The 22,104-nt window shown below is 46.8% G+C and overlaps 1 protein-coding gene across 1 annotated transcript in view; it reads right to left on the reverse strand.

Moving 5' to 3' along the window:
* Positions 1–1,419: 1,419 nt before the first annotated feature.
* The window catches only part of PLP2 (proteolipid protein 2), a 31,939-nt gene continuing 11,254 nt past the window's right edge, over positions 1,420–22,104 (reverse strand). The window contains exons 2-4 of the mRNA XM_060253264.1: positions 8,508–8,663; positions 2,717–2,812; positions 1,420–1,620 (exon numbers count right to left, since the gene is read on the reverse strand). Of these exons, the coding sequence (XP_060109247.1) occupies positions 1,420–1,620; positions 2,717–2,812; positions 8,508–8,663 (453 nt within the window). The remainder of the gene's footprint in view (positions 1,621–2,716; positions 2,813–8,507; positions 8,664–22,104) is intronic.

Consider the following 22,104-nt stretch of genomic DNA (forward strand, 5'->3'; position numbering starts at 1 on the left):
TCACTACGCAGAAGCAGGCAATGGCCGACCACCTCTGAATGTCTCTTGCCTTGAAAACCCTGCGGGGTCAGTGTGAGTCAGCCGTGACTCGATTGCAAAAAACTGAAATAAACTGAAACCTGAAAGCCAAGGCCTAAGCTGGTTACTATGTGAAATGCAGGCTCCACCACAACTCCGGTGCCTCTCTCGAAGCCTATCACTCATAGGCTCCAAAAGGCCCTTCCTGTAAGCTCTTGGAAGATTGGCTACAGCAGGGGTGTGAGGCCTAATATGCAAAGGAGTTCCTGCTACACAAAAAAGCCCAAAGCAATCACAAATAGAACAGTCACTTCCCCAGAATAGCAAATTACTAGAGAGAAAAATACGTCTACAACATGGAGGTAATCTCTAGAGCAGGGGTGGCCAAACTTACTTAATGTAAGAGCCGCATAGAATAAATGTCAGATGTTTTAGAGCCACAAGACAAGGAAGGAAGGAAGGAAGGAAGGAAGGAAGGAAGGAAGGAAGGAAGGAAGGAAGGAAGGAAGGAAGGAAGGAAGGAAGGAAGGAAGGAAGGAAGGAAGGGAGGGAGGAAGGGAGGAAGGGAGGGAGGGAGGGAGGGAGGGAGGGAGAGAGATGGGGAAAGGTAAGGAGAGGTGGAAAGAAAGCAACTTTAGCTTTAAATATATTCTCCATACCACCTGCTGGCTTGGCTTGGAGAAGTGACTTAAAGGGAGAAATGCCTTCTCCAAGCCGGCCAACAAGGCAGTGGAGGCTTCAAGAACCACACAATAAGAGCCACTCATGGCTCCTCAGCCAGATTGGCCACCCCTGTTTTACAGAATATGGAATGTTAAAGGAGGTGAGGAGATTTAGGGTTTGTAGAATCTTTCGGGATCAAGTGCCGTGTTCTACTGGAGAAAGTTTTCCTTCCAGAGGTGAGGAGAGATTATAGGTTTGTCTCCTGATAATTCTTAAAAGTGTTAGGAGACTGAAATCTGAATAAGATAATAGGAAGAGAAGATGGACATACTCTTGAATTAACTATGAAATGAATTTATTGATATTAACCTTATTGGTGGATGAAAGCTACAGTAAGATGATACTATGTTAGAGACATAAAGCTAGTAGATGATTATTAGAGTAACACGCAAATTTTATTTTATATGTTGACTGAATAGATCATAGATTTTAATAGAAATATGCTATTTAGTAGAAATATAAACTTATTTACAATAATCGGGAGTGACGGTTCCGTTTCAAAAGTTTTGCTAGGTTTTCAGATAAGGGGGGGAAGGTCAAAAGGGAAAAAAGAAAAAAAACCCCATACAATAAGTAATTATTTACAATACTTATTGTATGCTTTCCCCCCCTTTTTTCCCTTTAGACCTCCCCCCACCTTATTTTGAAAACCTAAAAAAAACTTCTGAAACAGAACCGTCACTCCCTGATGCGAGACTGAAGCAGACAGACGTATGTGTGAGGGGGTGGAACGAGGGACAGCCATGCGCGAGGACCCGCCATCTCCTTCAACTGGAAAAACTCACCAGGGTTTGGGACTGATGCATGCTGCTTCCTTAGCTGCGGGATGATAGTGTAGGCATCATAGCCCATGACGAGTCCGGCTAGCAACCCAAACACCTGTTGGAAAGGAGGGTCAAAATCAGCTGGAATATCCGTGTCGGCTTTTTGCGCTGTGTATGCACCCTTATAAGAGCCCCATGGCACAGAGTGGTAAAGCTGCAGTACTGCGGTCCGAGCTCTCTGCTCACGACCGGAGTTCGATCCCGGCGGAAGCTGGGTTCAGGTAGCCAGTTCGAGGTTGACTCAGCCTTCCATCCTTCTGAGGTAGGTCAAATAAGGACCCAGCTTGCTGGGGGGAAAGTGTAGATGACTGGGGAAGGCAACGGCAAACCACCCCGTAAAAAGTCTGCTGTGAAAACGTTGTGAAAGTAATCTCAACCAAGAGTCAGGAAAGACTGGTGCTTGCACAGGGGACTACCTTTTTTTTATGCACCCATACAGTGGTATTCAAAGTACCACTGTACCAGGGACCCCCAACATGGTGCCCACGGGCACTGCAGTGCCCGCCAAAACCTTTCTCTGTGCTTATCGTGCCTTTAAAAAGTGGGAGGGGATAGATGGGGCCTTTGCTTATCAGGGCTTCTGATTGGCTGTGCTGATTAAAAGGCATTGTTTGAAATAGTTTCTTTCGGCCTGAAATGTTTCAGCTGACCTTCAGGAACATAATGTAAGAGGGTTCAGTTAGCGACTGGGAAATTCCTGCAGCTTTTGGGGCTGGAGCCTGCAGAAGGCAAGATGGACGGCCCTAAAGTCCCCCCGCTCCAAACAGTCATTTTCTCCAGGGGAATTGATCTCTGTCATTTGGAACTCAGTTGCAATTCCAGGAGATCTCCAGGTACCAGCTGGAGTCTGGCAACGTTAACTGAGAGAAACGTTCCTTCTGCGAGGTCTGCTCTCTGAGGAGATCTCGCTGGATACAAACACCGGTTAGTCTCTGAGGTACCACCAGGCATTTTGTGCTCCAACCAAGAGGCTACGCAGCAAGCCTTTGTCCATTATTGTCGGCTCTGCAACATCCAATGGTTCACTCAGATCTGATGCTGAGAACACCTCAGCCAATTTGCTACGATTTCTCCGTACCCCCAAGCTCACTACCAAATCAGCATCCCACTTTCCCGACCCCACCCTCCAGGAAATCCATGGTGGCATTTACCCCCGCAGCAACGCCAGCTCCGTCGTGGTGTCCTATGATGACGATAAGGGAGGTGATGATGAAGGCCACAGCTCCAATGAGAGCCCTGAGGAAATCCTAAAAACAACAATTAAAACAAAATTAAAAGTGAATCCAGTGGTGTTCCGCCAAATCTTGTATACTGATGCCTCGTGCTCGAGGAAATATGAAGCAAGTCACACAAACAGAACAAAAGCCAAGATTCAACGCTGGTGGGCCAAGCTACGGTACCACAAGGGCCAAACTTTATACATGGCAAGGTAGTGGGAGGGACAGCTAGTGTGGGACATCATTTTCGTGTGGGGCAGTGGTTTCATGCAGGCCTCATTTTGGGCAAGGAGTTCACAGGAACAGAGCTCCGAAACCTCTAAATTTTCTTGTGCTGTTCCTTCTCTCCCCCTCCCCCCAATACTTGCTTCTAGGCTTCATTGTTCAACCCCCCCTGTGAGAATTTTGCTGAACTAAGATTTTGACAATGTCAAGACACACACAAGAAGAGAACCCACAGCTGTTGTTATTATTGTTCCTAAAATGCCCAGCCTGCTGATTTATAATAATATAAACTCAATAAAATGTTATGTAGGTTCCTTTGGCCAGGGTGTTATCAGGTCCCAGGTCCATCAAGTAAAAGGCAAACTTATAGAAATATATATAAACATTATTCATCAGATAAGAGGGAAAGGGAAACACAAAAAAAGGATGATAAAAACCAATAAAACAAACATACTGTGCACAAAGGAACACTAAACAAAACCTTAAGGCAATTTGTCTATTTCCCTACACTGGACTGTGTAGTAGTTGGCTAATTCCCTAGGCTAATACCCACTGACACTTTTCTGCCGTCAGGCCCACAACACCAGAGAGATGTCTTCCAAAGTCCCGTCCTCATTCCCCTGGTTGTGTTGTTACCTTCTAGATCTCCCGGAGAAGGCTTCTAGCTTGGAAAAGTAGAAGCTCCTCCTTTAGGGGGCACCTAGCCTAATTTTATCCAGGCTGGCTGATTGGTCAGCCAATCACTGACGAGATCTAATTCAAAAGCTGTCATCTAGCCTCCACTCTAGATTCTAACCTGTCAAGGCTAGATCTAAACAATCTTTGTCGTTTGTGGGCTGACTTCATAGGTGCATCCAGTTTGTCTCCACCTGGGACTACTTAAGTGCCTATTAGCTTTGACATACTGTTGGTGCAAATCCTGAAACACTTACAACACATATAGACACTTGAGTACACAAACACTTAGGTGTCTCTCAGTTTCTTGACAGACAAAACTTTCTAATATTTTTATATATTGGATTTTTATATCCCACCCTCCACTCCGAATCTCAGAGCAGCTCACGATCTCCTTTATCTTCCTCCCCCAACAACAGACACCCTGTGAGGTAGGTGGGGCTGGAGAGGGCTCTCATAGCAGCTGCCCTTTCAAGGACAACCTCTGCCAGAGCTATGGATGACCCAAGGCCATTCCAGCCAGGGCTGGTGCGTAGGAGTAGGTGGGGAAGGCCGCAGCCTCGGGCGCTACCCCTTACCCATGCAGAGCACTCCTCCAACCGTGCCTTGAAAGCAGGATCAGAGGAGCACTTTCCCCCTGCAGTCAGCTCAGCGCACTGTTTTAGCGAGGCTGGCCGCTTTTGGGTTCAAAGTAGCCAAGCAGCGCCTTTAGAAGGAGCTGCTCGGCTGCTTTTAACCTGAAAGTGAAGCGCGCTGAGCTGACTGCAGGGGGAAAGCGGTGGTGTGGCAGCACTGTTGTGCACACTGCCCCTGATTCCAGCAGCTGCAAGTGGAGGAGTGGGGAATCAAACCCGGTTCTCCCAGATAAGAGTCGGCGCACTTAACCACTACACCAAACTGACTCTACAAAAAATGGGGAAATAACAAAAACATATTAAGCAGACAGATGGAAATCTTTGTCATGCCAATGTGGCCACAGAGGAGAAAATAATTTTAAAAATATGATGGGAGCAGTGTTCCCTCTAAGCTGAGTTAGTGTGAGCTAGCTCGCAGTTGTTTAGCCTGCAGCTCACGCATTTTTGTCTTAGCTCAGGAAAAACGGCCCCAGAGCAAACTCATTTATACACCAGCTCATGACTTTAATGCCAATAGCTCACAAAGTAGAATTTTTGCTCACAAGACTCCACAGCGTAGAGGGAGCATTGGATGGGAGTAAGGTTTTATTATGACAATTCTAATTGTCATTTTAAGGTAGATGCTGAGCTGATATAATTTAGGATATCTTCCGAGTGATGTCAGGGGTCTGTGGCATATGTGAATGAACTGTCCTCTGGTATCTCTTTTTCTACAAAATTACCCATTTACCTCACAGGGCTGTTCATCGTCTTTAAGAGTGACGGACTCTAATCTGGCCAAGCTAGTCAGTCACAGTTCTCCCAGCCCCCCAAAATAAGCCTAGCTCGCTGCTTAATGCTAAAAAAAGAGCTAGAGCTTCAGGTTGCCATACAATTCTAGGATCTCCTGGCTATACCTCACACAAGGATGTACAATAATTTATTTTCTGAGGAAAAAATGGAAGAGGGCGAAAATTGGGTATCTGTGGCAGAATTTTGGATTGATGGAGTCTTCGCCATTTATATATAAGGTATATTGAACAAATTTTAGGAAAAGTAGACTTTGGTTTCTTCCCATGAAGCACTGTGCTATGTCCAATGCTGTCTTCCTAAGCCCTTTTCCCACACATACCTCACATTCCTTCAGCCAAATACACTCAGCCTCAAGGTTGAATTTCTAGAGGTTTTTATTTATGCATCCCTTGGTCTGGCCAGAGGCTTTCCACCAGTCTGATAACCTGACGGTGGGCAAGGTTAGGGTTTTATGGTGCCATCGAGGGAAAGGGTGTGGCTCTGGTGAGCTCATGACATTTCCACAGGAACAACTGATGTACGTCTTTTTAGACATTTTAAGAAATTATGTACTTTGTTTTATTTTGATGTGACTTCCCCTGAGCCCATCTGGGAAGGGTGGGATAGAAATGTGAATAAATCAATAAATAATCTTGCAAAAAAGGTACAAATATTGTCAATGTTCTGTTGTATGGGACCACCTCCCAACTGCCCCTTCAGGGGTCACTGAAAGGCGGTCAAGAGATTTCTATTTTTTAGCTTAAGGTTATCCAGCGTACACTGTGTTTTAAATTTTATGCTCTAAGACAGGGGTGTCAAAATCACAGCCCAAGGGTCGAATCAGGCCCCCAGAGGGCTCCTATCAGGCCCCCAAGCAACTGGCTGTCATCTGCTTCCTTCTCTCTCTCTTTTGCTTCCTTCTGCATCACAGCTTGCTTTGCACGGCTAGTTCAATCACACAGCAGAGCTACAGAGCAAAATGTCTATTTCTCCACTGGCTGAGGCTCCTCCCTTTGGGAGGAAGGCGGGGAAGGCAGAGCTCGTTTTTTCAGGCTCTCTCCATTGTACAGCAGAGCTACTGAGCCAAGTCTGTCTTCCTTCTATTGGCTGAGGCTCCTCCCCCTCCTGGTCCCCTGGGGAGGGAGGGAAAGAGCCAGAGCTTCCTTTGCCCAGTTCCCTGGCTCCCATGGAAGAAATACAAAGAAAGCACCTTTAAGACCAATGAGAGCTAACGTTTTAAGTTTTTTTTAAAAAAATAATTATGTTTGTCTGTGTCCTTTATCAAGTTTATCTCTCTGCTACCTAATCTTAAATAAGTACACACATGGCACAGCCCAATAAGGTCTCATTTATGTCAAATCCATCCCTCATAACAAATGAGTTCGATTCCCCTGCTCTAAGCTTTCCTGTTATTTTGCTTAAGGTTCAATGAAATACAGGGGTGGCCAAATTTGCGTCATGTAAGAACCACACAGAATAAATGTCAGATGTTTGAGAGCTGCAAGACATGAACATCAGACGCTGGAGGGAGGGAACTCTTAAGATTTGACACGTCCACAAGATGGCAAAAAACCCCACAAAAATTCCTGGAGCTTCCAGAGAGCAGAAGAGATTCCTGCCTGGTTCCTTCTCTGCCATCCAACTTTACCTCCGGCCTCTCAAAGAAGGGGGGTTCCCCCCTCCACCCAGGAAGTGCAGCTCCGCCCTGATTAGTCAGAACGCATGAAAAACAGACTTTGTTTTGACGTGTGCTGCCAAGCTGCAGAGCCAACCCAGTCTTGTCTGTGCAATGCAGGCAGGATATTTGGAAAACATTTCCCTACATGGAGGAGGAGGAGACATGCACCGAGGGAGAACACATCCTGGCATTTGCAGGGGAAGGAGTGGAGCTGCAGGTCGGGGCCAGCATCAGTATATGCCAGGACCCAGAACTTCTAGTAAGGCCCATTCTTGAGAACCCCACCCTTTCCTGATCACTTGCTAGAGCAGGGGTGTCAAATATGTGGCCCGTGGGATGAATCAGGCCCCTGGAGGGGTTCTATCAGGTCCCCGAGCAACTGGCTGTCGTCTGCTTCCTTCTCCCTCTCTTGCTTCCTTCTGCATCACAGCTTGCTTTGCCAGGCTTGCTCAGTCGCACAGGAGCTACAAAGCAAAGCCTGTTTTCTGCATTGGCTGATCAGCACATGAAGCAACTTATGTACAAAACCTCACAATGCTCAGCCATTTCATGTTTCCCCTAGTTCTTAGGCTCAAAGCATTGACCGTGAGTTTTCTGAAACGAATGTCAATAAATCAAAAGTAGCTTTGCAACTTGCAGACAACACACCTGAGCAACACCTGAACAGCATACTCAAGATTGCTACAGCACAGACATTGTCTCCAGATTTTGATGCAATAATTCAGAATAAGAGGTGTCATTTATCAGAAAGAAATAAACAAAATATTGCAAGAGTGCTACTCTTTTAAGCATGTTTTAAATTTTTAAAAAATCTTTTGTTTTTGTCTGTGTCCTTTATATAGTTTATATCTCTGCTACCTGGCATTAGATTTTAGGGCACACATGGTTTGGCCTGACAAGGTCTCATTTATGTCAGATCCGACCCTCATGACAAATGAGTATGACATCCCTATGCTAGAGATCTACCACTTGTGCTCCGAGCAGCACACAGTTCCCAGTCCCACAAGGGAGAGAGCGCCGTGGGTGGTGAAGGCCGCTGTGAGCATGGGTGGTAGGAGGTCTCAGATCTGGCCCCCTTAAACAAATGAGTTCAACACCTCTGCATAGTGTTTTCAAGGCATGAGATGTTCAGAGGTGATTTGCCGTTGCCTGCCTCTGCAGCATGACCCTGGGATTCCTTGGTGGTCTCTTACCTAGCTACTCGCCAGGGCTGACCCTGTTTAGCTTCTAAGATCTGATGAAGTCAAGCTAACCTGGGCTATTCAGATCCAGGTGGGGAGTCGTGTTGGTCTGAAGCAGTAGAACAAAGCAGAGTTATTCCGAATGTCAGCTTTCGTGTGCTCTAAGCGCATTTCATCCGACAGTAGGATGGAATGGCAAGCAGTTCTTTAATCTGCTAAGGAACACGTCTAAGATTCTGCATGCTGATTCACTGCCCATTTTCTCTATATTTAGGACTGCTTGCCATTCCATCCTACTGATGCTTAGACCACATGAAAGCTGACATTCTGAATAAAATTTTGTTGGTCTTAAAGGTGCTTGACTTTGCTCTGGGCTATTCAGGGCAGGGCAAGTACAATATATACAAGTTTTTCAAAATTCAGGCTCCCGCGATGCAAAAGGATTAACTTTTCTCCCCTGGCACACGCTCACACCGTCCTGAGCATCACAGCACATTAAAAAAGGGATGCGCAAACACCCTACTTTCCCCTCCGCTATCAGTACACAACGAAAGCCTTACCGTCCACCCCCAGTGGATAAAAGAGATCTGGAGATGAAAGTCAAAAGCAAAGATGATAAATATGACGATGGTGTAGATCAGCTCGAAGATGGCCAGGGAGACGTAGCCGAGGGTTACCGAAGCTCCGTAGCAGATCAGGATGAGGATACACAGAGCCTAGGGGGAAAGGGAAACATAACCATCCATCAAAAGAGATAAACGTTTTTCAAAAATATATAAATGTATTATTAATGCAGCTCCAATGGATTCCACAGCCCCACTCTGCCAGGCAAGACATACTTTCTGCTCATAGGACGCCCTGACAAACTTATGCCACCCCTTGGGTAGCCGAGCAAATTCTAGCGCTGCCCACCCCCTCAGCATAGCCAAGACTCAATTGACATGTTCAAAAAATACCCATAGTACACTTTGGCATTTGCGGTGAGAACACAGCAGGTCGTCAACATGGTACCCGTTGGTGTCATGGCGCTGCCCACACCACAGCCAGGAAATGTTTTTAGAAAGTAGGAGGGACCAGGTGGGGCTTTTTTCCCTCAGGGCTTCTGACTGGCAGCTGAGATTCGAATAGCTGGGCAGATTTTTGAAAAAGGTTACTTTGGCAGCAGCTGCCACTACAGCACGAGGATCTTCACTATGTGTCTGAAGGAAAGCTGCAGCAGCCATTTTGTGGCTGGCTGCATCTCCTACAGCAACCATTTTGTGGCTGCGCCCATCACCTTGTGTCATAATTCAGAATGTGCCCACAGGCTGAAAAATGTTGGGGACCCCTGCAACAGAGTATCCACATGGTAGTTTTTCCTGCACTTTCCTTCCTGGCTACAGGTCTTCTCCCACACTCACTAGTGGAAGGCTGCCCCATATTTTCCCTGCCACGGTCCCCTAGAAGTAACCATTTCCCACTGAGGCCATGGCACATTTTTTGTTTTAAAAAATTAGCAATTGAATAGTTACAATAATACACCAACCTGTGAATCAGGTTCTCCGAGTTCTCAGCTTTCTTTTTTTAAATAAGTAAACATCTAGTCCCTTTTTATTATGGAGATATAAGTGGAAAGGCATGTCTCTGCAACAAAAGGAACTAGTGTAACACTAGAGACTTGCTTTTTTTTTTTTTTTTTTAAAAAGAAAGCTGAGAATTCAGAAGAGCTTACATACCAATTGTTATAATGATATTTAATTGCTGATTTTTTGAAAAACAAAAAGCTGGGCATGTTTAGCCTGGAGAGGAGACGGCTAAGAGGTGATAGGATCACCATCTTCAAGTACTTGAAGAACTATTATATTGAGGATTGTGTGGAATTCTTTTCTGTCGCCCCAGAAGGTAGGACCAGAACCAATGGGTTGAAATGAAATAAAAAGAGTTTCCGACTCAGCATTAAGAAGAACTTCCTGACTGTTAGAGCGGTTCCTCAATGGAACAGGCTTCCTCGGGAGGTGGTGGGCTCTCCTTCCTTGGAGGTTTTTCAACAGAGGCTAGATGGCCATCTGACAGCAATGAAGATCCTGTGAATTTAGGGGGAGGTATTTGTGAGTTTCCTGCATTGTGCAGGGGGGGTTAGACTAGATGACCCTGGAGGTCCCTTCCAACTCTATGATTCTGTGCTGCTATGAAGAAGCCTGATGAGGGACATGGCTGTCACGGGGCAGGGGAATATATCTGAGATGTCGACGGGACCAGGAAGATCTAAATTTTTCCACCCGCATGGTAGCCCTATAGGCTTTTTGGTAATCTTTTTGAAAACTTCGTAGTAAAGCTGGGTGAAAATTGGAGAAAAGCCATGGGAAAGCGCGAGAGGGGCACAATGTACCATAATGGGGATGTGCAGGAAAAACCTGCTTCTCAACAGCACTGAAGCCAGGATGAATAACTTATGCAGAAGTGGTGACTCTCTTTAGATCTTTTCCGTTGATGCAACAAAACAAAAGGCGAGATTTCAGAAGAAGATGATATTGGATTTATATCCTGCCCTCCACTCCCCGAGTGTCTCAGAGGGGCTCACAATCTCCTTTCCCTTCCTCCCCCACAACAGACACCCTGTGAGGTGGGTGGGGCTGAGAGGACTCTCACAACAGCTGCCCTTTCAAGGACAACCTCTGCCAGAGCTATGGCTGACCCAAGGCCATTCCAGCAGGTGCAAGTGGAGGAGTGGGGAATCAAACCCGGTTCTCCCAGATAAGAGTCCGCACACCAAACTGGCTCTCCAAACTGCTAGGAACTAGCAAGAGCACAGCAAGAGACTGCCGTAACACTATGGAGACCCAGGAATTTCTGATTTTAAGCAAAGTCTCCCAAAAGACTTCTAGTGGTGGGTGGGGATGGGGAGAGAAATGACAGCCAACAGGCGGGGAGGGGGCAGGGAAAGATAGTACCCATCTGCGTGCTGTAAAAATTCACACCTTCCTGCCTACATGACATGCAAATGTCAATCTTTTCAAAAAGATCGTCTTTGCAAACCCGCTTTGAGTGCAGCAAAGCAGAGGAAAATATGGAGACCAACATGATACTATGTGGATGTCCCCCTCCTCCCTCCCCCGCAAACCCCTCCCCCTAAAACTACTCCAGTTTGGATGCCAAACCACGTTGGTCTTAACAGTGCCACTGGGCAAATAATTTTTTGTTACTTCAGACCAGGGGTGGCCAAACTTTGGCTCAGGAGCCCCACGTGGATTTTTCACACACACTGTGTGGCTCTCAAAGCCCCCACTGCCCAGTCGGCAAGCTTGGAGAAAGCATTTGTCTCTTAAGAGACAAAGAGAGCCAGTTTGGTGTAGTGGTTCAGTGTGCGGATTCTTATCTGGGAGAACCGGGCTTGATTCCCCACTCCTCCACTTGCACCTGCTGAAATGGCCTTGGGTCAGCCATAGCTCTCGTAGGAGTTGTCCTTGAAATGGCAGCTGCTGCAAGAGCCATCTCAGCCCCACCTACCTCACAGGCTGTCTGTTGTGTGTGTGTGTGGCGGGGGGTGGGAGGGAGAAGATATAGGAGATTGTAATCCGCTCTGAGTTTCTGATCCAGTGAGAAGGGCAGGGTATAAATCTGCAATTCTTCTTCTTCTTAAATCCCTTATCCAGGCTAAGCCAGCCAGCCAGCAGCTTGGAGAATACATTTAAGTTAAAGTTGTTTTCATTCCACCTCTCTTTCTCTTCCTTTATTTTTTATTTGATTTGATTTGTATCCTGCCCTCCCCGCCGGAGCAGGCTCAAGGCGGCTCACATCTAACAAATGAAAACAATCATTTTAAAAATCGCATAACATTAATACGACAATGTAAAATTCAATAATTAAAACAATCATTAAAACAATTTGGTGCTGATATCATATGTAGTTGTATCACTTCTGATGGCTTCAGTATTCCCACATTTTCTCCCACAATGATGGTAACTCTAGATCGGTTAAAGGCCAACCAGAAGAGTGTGGTTTTACAGGCCTAGCAGAAATGGGCGAGGTCCCACAAGGCCCTCACTTCCTCCAGTAGCTGGTTTCACAAGTAGGGGGCTGCTACCGAGAAGGCCCTCTCTCTGGTGGATTTTAGTCTTGCCTCCCTCGGCCCAGGGATCACTAATAGGTTTTGGGATCCAGATCTAAGTGCTCTCTGGGGAATGTGTGGGGAGAGATGATCCCTAAGATAAGCAGGTCCTTGGCCATATAGGCCTTTAAAGGTAATAACCAGCACCTTGTAGCGAATCCAGTATACTACTGGCAGCCTTCCTTCCTCGCAGCTCTCAAACATCTGACATTCATGCCTTGCAGCTCTCAAACATCTGATGTTTATTTTGTGTGGCCCTTACATTAAGCTAGCCTTCCCAAGCCTCCCGCCCTGGCGGGAGAATACTGGATTTTCAGCCTCTTTTCCCGCTTTCCATAACTCTGGAAGCGGGGGGAGGAGGGGGGAATGGCGCCAAGGAGCATTTGCGTCGTCCGGGGAGGAGGTGCTGAGCCTGGCAAGGGAAATCTTGAGAAGGGAGGCTGGCTCGCCAGCGAGCGGGTGGAGGTGGCTGCCGAACGCAGGCGGGTCTTGACGGACTCCAATGCCCGATGCTTCTCCTCCTCCCTTCCCTTCCCACCCAGCCCCGTTGCAGCAGCCGTTCTTCCTTTTCGCAAGCTGCTTCCCGCGCCCAGTCAGCTGGCTGGGGGGGGGGGGGGGGAGGAGAGAAGCCCCGCCTGCAAAGGACCATGTGCCTTTGCACCTCCGGAGGCTTGATTGCAAGGCTCCACTTTGGGATGGTGTGACTGCTGCTGTAAAGAAGCTGGCAGCAACTCGTGAGTAGAAAGGCCAGTCCCTCGCTTCAGTTGCCAGAAAGGGGGGGGGGGAGGGAGGAGGAGAGGGAAACGTCTTCATTATTCCCTATGTGGAGATCAATTCTCATAGGGTATAATGGGGAATTAATCTGGAGGTTTTGGGGGCTCTGGGGGAGCTGTTTTTTGAGGTAGAGGCACCAAATTTTCAATATAGTATCTAGTGCCTCTCCCCAAAGTACCCTCCAAGTTTCAAAACGATTGGACCAGGGGGTCCAATTCTATGAGCCCCAAAAGAAGGTGCCCCTATTCTTTGTTATTTCCTATAGAAGGAAGACATTTTAAAAAGTGTGCTGTCCCTTTAAATGTGATGGCCAGAACTCTCTTGGAGTTCAATTATGCTTGTCACACCCTTGTTCTTGGCTCCGCCCCAATGTCTCCTGGCTCCACCCCCAAAGTCTCCTGGCTCCTCCCCCAAAGTCCCCAGATATTTCTTGAATTGGACTTGGCAACCCTACATTAAGCAAGTTTGGCCACCCCTGTTTCAGGCCAACACAGCCGGCCACCTGAAAATACCAGTCCGAAACCCTTAACCACTGAAATCTCAAAAATAGCTTAAACAAAACATGAGCTTCTAAACATGATCTGTTATGTGGTATAGAAACTACCCAGTCTAAAGCATATTTGCTATAATCGGGAGCAATGCTCCTATGGATTCTTGCAAGCAAAAATTCTGCTTTGTGAGCAACGGGCAATAAAGCGGTGAGCTACCTGCATAAATCACGATGATATTGGATTTATATCCTGCCCTCCACTCCGAATCTCAGAGTGGCTCACAATCTCCTTTATCTTCCTCCCCCACAACAGACGCCCTGCGAGGTAGGTGGGGCCGAGAGAGCTCTCACAACAGCTGCCCTTTCAAGGACAACTCCTACGAGAGCTATGGCTGACCCAAGGCCATTCCAGCAGGTGCAAGTGGAGGAGTGGGGAATCAAACCCGGTTCTCCCAGATAAGAGTCCGCGCACTTCACCACTACACCGAACTGGCACCAAATTGTTCTGAGGCCCTCCTTCCTGAGCTAAGGCAAAAATGCATGAGCTGGGGGACTAAAAAAACAGTGAGCTAGCTCACACTAACTCAGCTTAGAGGGAACACTGATCGGGAGCAATATCCAGAACTGCAGCCACAGCTATATGCAGGGGTGGCCAAACTGTGGCTCGGGAGCCACATGTGGCTCTTTCACACATATTGTGTGGCTCTCAAGGCCCCCACCACCCTGCCAGCCTGGCTTGGCGAAGGTATTTCTCTCTTTAAATTACTTCTCCAAGCTAAGCCAGCTGGCAGCTCAGATAATGCATTTAAAGTTAACGTTGCTTTCTTTCCACCTCTCCCCCCCCCCCCCCACTGATTTGCTTTCTTTACACCTTCCTTTCTTCCTTGGAGCTCTCAAACGTCTGACGTTCCTGTCTTGCGGCTCTCAAACATCTGACGTTTATTCTGTCTGGCTCTTACATTAAGCTAGTTTGGCCACCCCTGCTATATAGCCTCTTTCCTCAAGGCAACTTTTTGGCCGTTTCATTACAGCACAGTCCTACATGTAACCTGCGCAAGAAGCCCTCTCGAATAATTCTGTGTTTGCCTGGATTGTGGAAAGCCAGGCTGGTGGGAGTTATGTAATCCATTCCCCTCCAAGGTAACTGGGTGATGGTGGAGAAGAGGTTTGGCATTGTCTCCCAAGCTGCTTCCTGGGAAACAGAGGGGCAGCTATGAGAATGTTCTGTCCAGTGGCAGACTGGGTCTAAAAATATCGGTTGCCAGGAGACAAAGGGGGTGCCACCCACAACTATAAGGCTATCATTTGATTTTTAGAAGAAATAAGTAAATTTTTCAAAAAAATACATAAGTGGAAAAAAGGTACAATTAAAACTTTTGCAAAATAAATGTATATGTATTTTTAGTAATTACAGTGTACATATATTGTACATTTCACTGGCAGTAGTCTGCCGTGGAAATGTCGTGATGCAACGTCACCCCAGAGTCGAAAACGACTGATGCTTGCACAGGGGACCTTTCCTTTCCTATGCAGTAGGTATTAGATGTAAATATTTAAGATCTACTGTCATTTTTAGTTGCATTACAGTAATAATACTGGAACTTCTATTACATTTTCAAGCTACTGAAAGGACATTAACATTTTTAACATATTGCCTAATGCCACAGGACGTTGCGGCGGCTACAAGCATAGCCAGCTTCAAGAGGGGCTTGGATAAAAATATGGAGCAAAGGTCCATCAATGGCTATTTGCCACAGCATATTATTGGAACTGTCTGAAGCAGTGATGCTCTGTATTCTTGGTGCTTGGGGAGGGCAAAGTGGAAGAGCTTCTAGTCCCACTTGTGAACCTCCTTTTTTTTTTTTGGCCACTGTGTGTCACAGAGTGTTGGACTGGATGGGCCATTGGCCTGATCTAACATGGCTTCTCTTCTGTTCTTATGTCTGGGTCAGTGATGCTCTGTATTCTGGGTGCTTGGGGGGGCACAGTGGGAGGGCTTCTAGTGTCCTGGCCCCACGGGGGGACCTCCTGATGGCACCTGGGTTTTTTGGCCACTGTGTACCACAGAGTGTTGGACTGGATGGGCCACTGGCCTGATCCAACATGGCTTCTCTTGTGTTCTTATGTTTAAGGGGGCCCACTTCATCAGGGACCCACTTGCCATCGGGAAAGCTGACACCCTTGCTAGTCCACCACTGGTTCTGTCCAGTGTTCCCTCTAAGTTGAGTTAGCGTGAGCCAGCTCACAGATTTTTAGCCTCCAGCTCACACCTTTTTGTCTTAGCTCAGGAAAGATGGCCCCAGAGCACCCTCACTGACGCAGCAACTCACCACTTTAATGCCAGCAGCTCACAAAGTAGAATTTTTGCTCACAAGACACTGCAGCTTAGAGGGAACACTGGTTCTGTCTACAACACCTGGCAGCTAAAAATATCAGCTGCAGAGACAAATGCCCAGCAGTGTCTGCGGAGCCTAAGAGAGGAAACAGCACACATGAGCAGGAGAGGAGGCATTGCTAGGCAACCATTAAACAAACGAGGAGGTGGCAGCCAAAGATCCTCAGGCCTGGAAGAAAGATTTAAAGGGACAGGCACGGTTTAGCCGGCAGAGGGAAAGGGAGAGAAGGAACGCACATCATAGGAGAGCAGAGCAAAACAGCAAGGTGGGAAGGAATCAAGAGCAGCATGGAAAGATTTGGAGTACTGTGTACAATTCTGGTCACCGCACTTCAAAAAAGATGTTATAGCATTGGAAAAAGTGCAGAAAAGGGCAACTAGAATGATTCAAGGTTTGGAACACTTTCCCTGTGAAGAAAGGTTAAAATGCTTGGGGCTCTTTAGCTTGGAGAAACGTCGACTGAGGGGTGACATGATAGAGGTTGACAAGATTATGCATGGGATAGAGAAGGTAGAGAAAGAAGTCCTTTTCTCCCTTTCTCACAATACAAGAACTCATGGGCATTCAATGAAATTGCTGAGCAGACAGGTTAAAACGGATAAAAGGAAATCCTTCTTCACCCAAAGGGTGATTAACATGTGGAATTCACTGCCACAGGAGGTGGTGGCAGCTACAAGCATAGCCAGCCTCAAGAGGGGATTGGATAAGCATCTGGAGCAGAGGTCCATCAGTGGCTATTAGCCACAGTGTATTGATGGAACTCTCTGTCTGGAGCAAGTGATGCTCTGTATTCTTGGTGCTTTGGGAGGGGGGCACAGTGGGAGGGCTTTTAGTATCCTGGCCCCACTGATGAACCTCCTGGTGGCACCTGGTTTTCTTGGCCACTGTGTGACACAGTGTTGGACTGGATGGGCCACTGGCCTGATCCAACATGGCTTCTTTCATGTTCTTATAATGAATGAATAGCTGAGGGGGCAAATCTGGGGTTGCCCAATGCCCAAGCTTTTTGATCCCGTGGGCACCCTGGGAATTCCAACACAGTAAAAGAACAGGAAGAAAAGAGATTGGATATCCTGCCCTTCACTAAGAGCGGCTTACAGTCTCCTTGCCTTCCTCTCCCCACAACAGACACCCTGTGAGGAAGGTGGGGCTGAGAGAGCTCTGAGAGAGCAGTGACTGGCTCAGGGTGGTGGGCACAGCCAGAAAATGGCTGCCACAGAATGAATGCCCCAGGAGGTGGAGCCACAAAATGGTTGGGACCAGGGCCGGCCCTGCCACTAGGCAAACTAGGTGACTGCCTAGGGCGCCAGCCTTCTGGGGGTGCTAAGTTGGGCACTCCCCCCCACATGACTCAGTGACTTTATCAGTGCAGGGGGGGGCCCAGAAGTTAGCCTTTCCTAGGGTGCCAGACAGTCTGGGGCCAGCCCTGGTGGGGACAGTGAAGAACCCTGTGCCGTTGGTAGCAACTGCTACCCAAACTATGTTTAAAAACTTTCACAGCCAAGCAAAATCCCTAGTGGCCAAACTGAAGCCTTGCTGGGCAAAAGCCCCACCTACTTTCTCAAAACATTTCATGGGCGTCAGGAAGGGCATCGGTGGGCACCACGGCATCTGTGGGCACCCCACTGGGGACCCCTGGCTTAAGGGCGGATTCTATTTGCCTGTCCTGCACAGTGGCTTTCCAGGATCTCAGGCAGATGTCATCCTTCTAAAATTGGGGTGTCAAACTCATTTGTGATGAGGGCCAGATCTGACATAAATGGGACCATGTCAGGCCGGGCCGTGTGTGTCATAGAATATAATGCCAGGTAGCAGAGATATGAACTTTATAAAGGACACAACCACAATTAAAGATTTTTTTAAAAAACCAAAACCTTAAAATAAAACATTATTGATACGTTAGCACTTGTTGTTCTTACTGGTGCTTTCTTTGTATCTCTCACGTGGGGTTGCAGGGAACTGGGCAAAGGAAGCTCTGGCTCTTTCCTCCATTTCCCAGGGACCAGGAGGGGGAGGAGGCTCAGCCAATAGAAGGAAGAGAGGCTTGGCTCAGTAGCTTGGCTGGGTGACTGAGCCTGGCAAAGCAAGCTCTCCCTCCCCCCCTTCCTCCCAAAGGTAGGAGCCTCAGCCAGAGGAGAAAACAGAGACTTTCCTCTGTAGCTCCAGTGCAATTGAGCAAGCCCAGCAAAGCAAGCTGTGGTGCAGAAGGAAGCAAGAGAGAGGAGGAAGAAAACAGATTATGGCCATTTGCTCAGAGGCCTGACAGGAGCCCTCTGGGGGGAGGGGTCTGATTCGGTCTTCGGGTCACATGTTTGACACCCCTGTTCTAACACCTCTTGTTATCAAGAGTTGCAGCACACGGCAAACTGGACCAAACCAACTGGAACAAACTGATCTCAGGCAGAGCGCCAGTTTGGTGTAGTGGTTAAGTGCGCAGACTCTTATCTGGGAGAACCGGGTTTGATTCCGCACTCCTCCACTTGCAGCTGCTGGAATGGCCTTGGGTCAGCCATAGCTATAGCAGGTGTTATCCTTGAAAGGGCAGCTGCTGTGATAGCCCTCTGAGCCCCACCCACCTCGCAGGGTGTCTGTTGTGGGGAAAGAAGATAAAGGAGATTGTAAGCCGCTCTGAATCTCTGATTCAGGGAGGAGGGCGGGGTATAAAGCTGCAGTCGTCTTCTTCTTTGGGGTTTGGATTTTCTGCTTTGGCCTCAACACAGCCGTCTGCTTTGGAAATAGCCCAATGGGGCTGGCTCTTTCTTCCGGGGAATAAAGGTTGGGGGGACCCCATCCCCTGTGCTAGGGCTCAGTTACACTCGCTCCTGGACACTGGAAGCCCCCTAGGTTAATGGCTAAATTTCCCTGTAGCAGGATGAACAGTCAAGTCCACTCCTGTTTACTGTACAAAGACTATGCATATTTCTAGCAAGAACAAAACAAAGAAGGAGGGGTACTACTGTTGTGTTAGCCAGGGCTGGTCTGTCCTCCAACAGAGATTCCGAGCTGTTAAGGGATGGATGTTTCACAGAAGGACTGACTATTTGTGGGTCCACAGACAGAAGAGACATTTCCAAAGCAGCGGAACAGCGGTAACTAAACTTAGCATTCCTAGTTGTATCCTGGCCTCTTTTGGACAGTTAGGTTCAAAGAAACGGCCCAGCCTCTCTCTTCTTTGTAGCTGCTTATCATGTTAGAAATCATAAAGGGGGATTTCCCCCCCCCTCCCTGGATGGTGTGCGCGCGTGTGTGAGAGAGAGGGGGATTAAACCAGGTTTTGCCAAACTGTGGTGCTTTCACACATATTGCGGGACTCTCAAAGTTCCCACTGCCCCATTGGCCAGCTTAGAGAAGGCATTTCTCTCTTTAAATCATTTCTCCAAGCCAAGCCGGCCGGAGGCTTGGAGAATACATTTAAAGTTAAAAGTTGCTTTCTTTCCACCTCTCCCTCCCCCATCCATTTGCCTTCCTTCCAGCTCTCGAGCGTCTGATGTTCATGTCTTGTGGCTCTCAAACATCTGATGTTGATTCTACGTGGCTCTTACACGAAGCAAGTTTGGCCACCCCCTGGCTCAAACAATAATACTTTTACGCTTTCAGCTATGGGTTCCTATGGTTACATTCCTCTCTGATCTTGACATTTTGCCAAAAAACCCCACAAATTTTATCATAATCTGATATTTTTCTAAAAGCAGTGACATTCCTTTACTGTTGCATTTTGGCTTTATTGTGTATATATTTTTGTTTGTTTGTTTTCCGTTTTTCCCTTCCTTTTCTGGGAAGTTAGTTCACCCTGTGCATTCCATAAGCTGAACTCGTCAGTATGTATTCTTTACATAGTGCATTTATTTTGCAGTTTTTTATTTTGATCATATTGTCTTGTTGTATCTGCCTCTTGAACTTTGCCTGTCTAAATCTGATCCTGGGATAATGGTACAGATGTGTTATTATCAGGTTTTTGTCTGGGGGAAGAGCCACGTAGAATAAACAAGCTTAGCTTCCAAGATCTGGCAAGATTGTATTAGCCAGGGGTTTCTGTGCTCTCTAGCCACTAGGTAATAACATAATACTGGCATTCTCTTTTCAAATAAAAGAGGAGTATCTCTTACATTTTTCTCCCAGCCTTGGTGCAATCTAATACATCTCGCCCAGGCAGAAACTAACATAATCAGGCTGCAAAGTACTTTCTGAAGCTAGATTCGATCTCCATTTTGCTGAATTGGCAATGCAGATCAAACTAATTCTAGCCTGCTTATATTAAAACTTAATTGCCGCAAAAATAGTCTGGGTCAGACAATGGAATGATTCTTGATTCCAAAGAACACTTGGACTGGTTAAAGTTTCAGCACTGGTGTAAAGTGATAAATTAACGAAGTTCATGGGAGAAGCGTCTCCCTCTAGCACACCTGGCTCAGAAACTGATTTAATTCAGCAACTGCTGGAATGAGCATTTTACATTAATTAGGATTAAGAGAAAGCGTTTTTAAAAAATCATTAACTCGTGATTGTGATATCGTACGTTTGGGATACTTATAATTATTGCAAAAGCAATACATAAAAAAAGGTAGTCCCCTGTGCAAGCACCAGTCATTTTTGACTCTGGGGTGACGTTGCTTTCGCAATGTTTTCACGGCAGACTTTTTACGGGTTGCTTTGCCATTGCCTTCCCCAGTCATCTACACTTTCCCCCCAGCAAGCTAGGTACTCATTTTACCAACTTCGGAAGGATGGAAGGCTGAGTCAACCTGGAGCCAGCTACCTGAACCAGCTTCCACTGGGATTGAAATCAGGTCGTGAGCAGAGGGCTCTGACTGCAGGACTGCAGCTTTACTGCTCCCAAATTCCTTTCCGCAATGAATCTCCTCGTACCCTCTTATCGATACATCTGCGTCTCCCATGTGTAAACTTACTCAACACCAAACCAGTTTCTGTGAAACCATAGTGCTAACTCCTGGTTTTATGAAGACAGATCGAGGTGGACAGGCCTGGAGACAGTTCCAAGTATTGGTCTGAAAGATCCATTACGCTGTATGATAATTTACAATTCACCCTCCACCTATGTGTATAGACTGGTACTTTCTATTGCAGTTTCTGTTTCTGTCTTGACTCGAGTTTTTGGGGTTAGGCAATTCTTCTCTAGGCCAGTTTTGCCAGGGATCCTAGAGAGGGGGGAGGTTTTTTGGGGGGGAGCTCTTCTGGGTTTGGAGCAGGGTGTGTGCAGGGGGAGGTATTTGTGAATTTCCTGCATTGTGCACAGGGTTGGACAAGACGACCCCAGAGGTCCCTTCCAACTTTGTGGTTCTCTGATTCTAACTGGCCTTTCCAGGCAACTAAACACCCCTCCTGGAGAGCCAGTTTGATGTAGTGGAGAACTGTGCGGATTCTTATCTGGGAGAACAGGGTTTGATTCCCCACTCCTCCACTTGCAGCTGCTGGAATGGCCTTGGGTCAGTCATAGCTCTCGCAGAGGCGTCCTTGAAAGGGCAGCTTCTGTCAGAGCTCTCTCAGCCTCACCCACCTCACAGGGTGTCTGTTGTCGGGGGGGAGAAGGTATAGGAGATTGTAAGCTGCTCTGAGATTGATTCAGAGAGAAGAGCGGGGTATAAATCTGCAGTCTTCTTCTCTCTCTTCCTACATTTATAATGTTTGTAATGTTTAATGGTTTTAAGGTTTAACTGTTTTAAATGTTTTAATTGTTTATATATTTAAATACTTGTTTAATTTTATGTATGACTATTTGTTGGGAGCCGCCCTGAGCCACTTGTGGGAAGGGCGGGATACAAATCATAAATAAATAAATAAATAAATAAAAATTAAAAAAAATATTTAATGGTTGAGGAAATTCTGTTTCACTATCTGAAGAAGTGTGTGTTAAAACTTGGTTGGTCTTAAAGGTGACACTGGACTGTTCTCTTGGTTTTATGGCTTTACATGGTCCTTATTCTTCCCGTATTTCTTCCCCTCCCAACTCGAAAGTGCTGGAGAGGTGTATGTACAAGATCACACGTATTTTGACTAAAAGATACATTTGAATACATACAAACACACCCACATAAATGAAGTAAATAAATAAATATCCTGTGTGTGTTAGGGCACAGGGGATGGAATCAGAGCCCTAACACTCACAGGATATTTACTTATTTACTTCATTTATACCCTGCCTTTCTCCCCTGCCGGGACCCAAAATGGTTTATATCCTTCTCCTCTCCTCTATTTTATCCTCAAAACAACCCTGTGAGGTAGATCAAACTTGAGCGAGTGTAGTACAATGGGTGTTGGCAGGGTCTGAGTCTGAAGGAGAAATCCAGCACACTCCTAAGGAGCAAGGGTCCCCCCCCAAAAAAAAACCCCCCAACAGATTGTAGCTTTATATCTGAAACGCACATTATTCTCAATGGGAAGGCGATATGAAG

This window comes from Heteronotia binoei, chromosome 13 (genome assembly GCF_032191835.1).
Source record: "Heteronotia binoei isolate CCM8104 ecotype False Entrance Well chromosome 13, APGP_CSIRO_Hbin_v1, whole genome shotgun sequence".
NCBI lineage: Eukaryota > Metazoa > Chordata > Lepidosauria > Squamata > Gekkonidae > Heteronotia > Heteronotia binoei.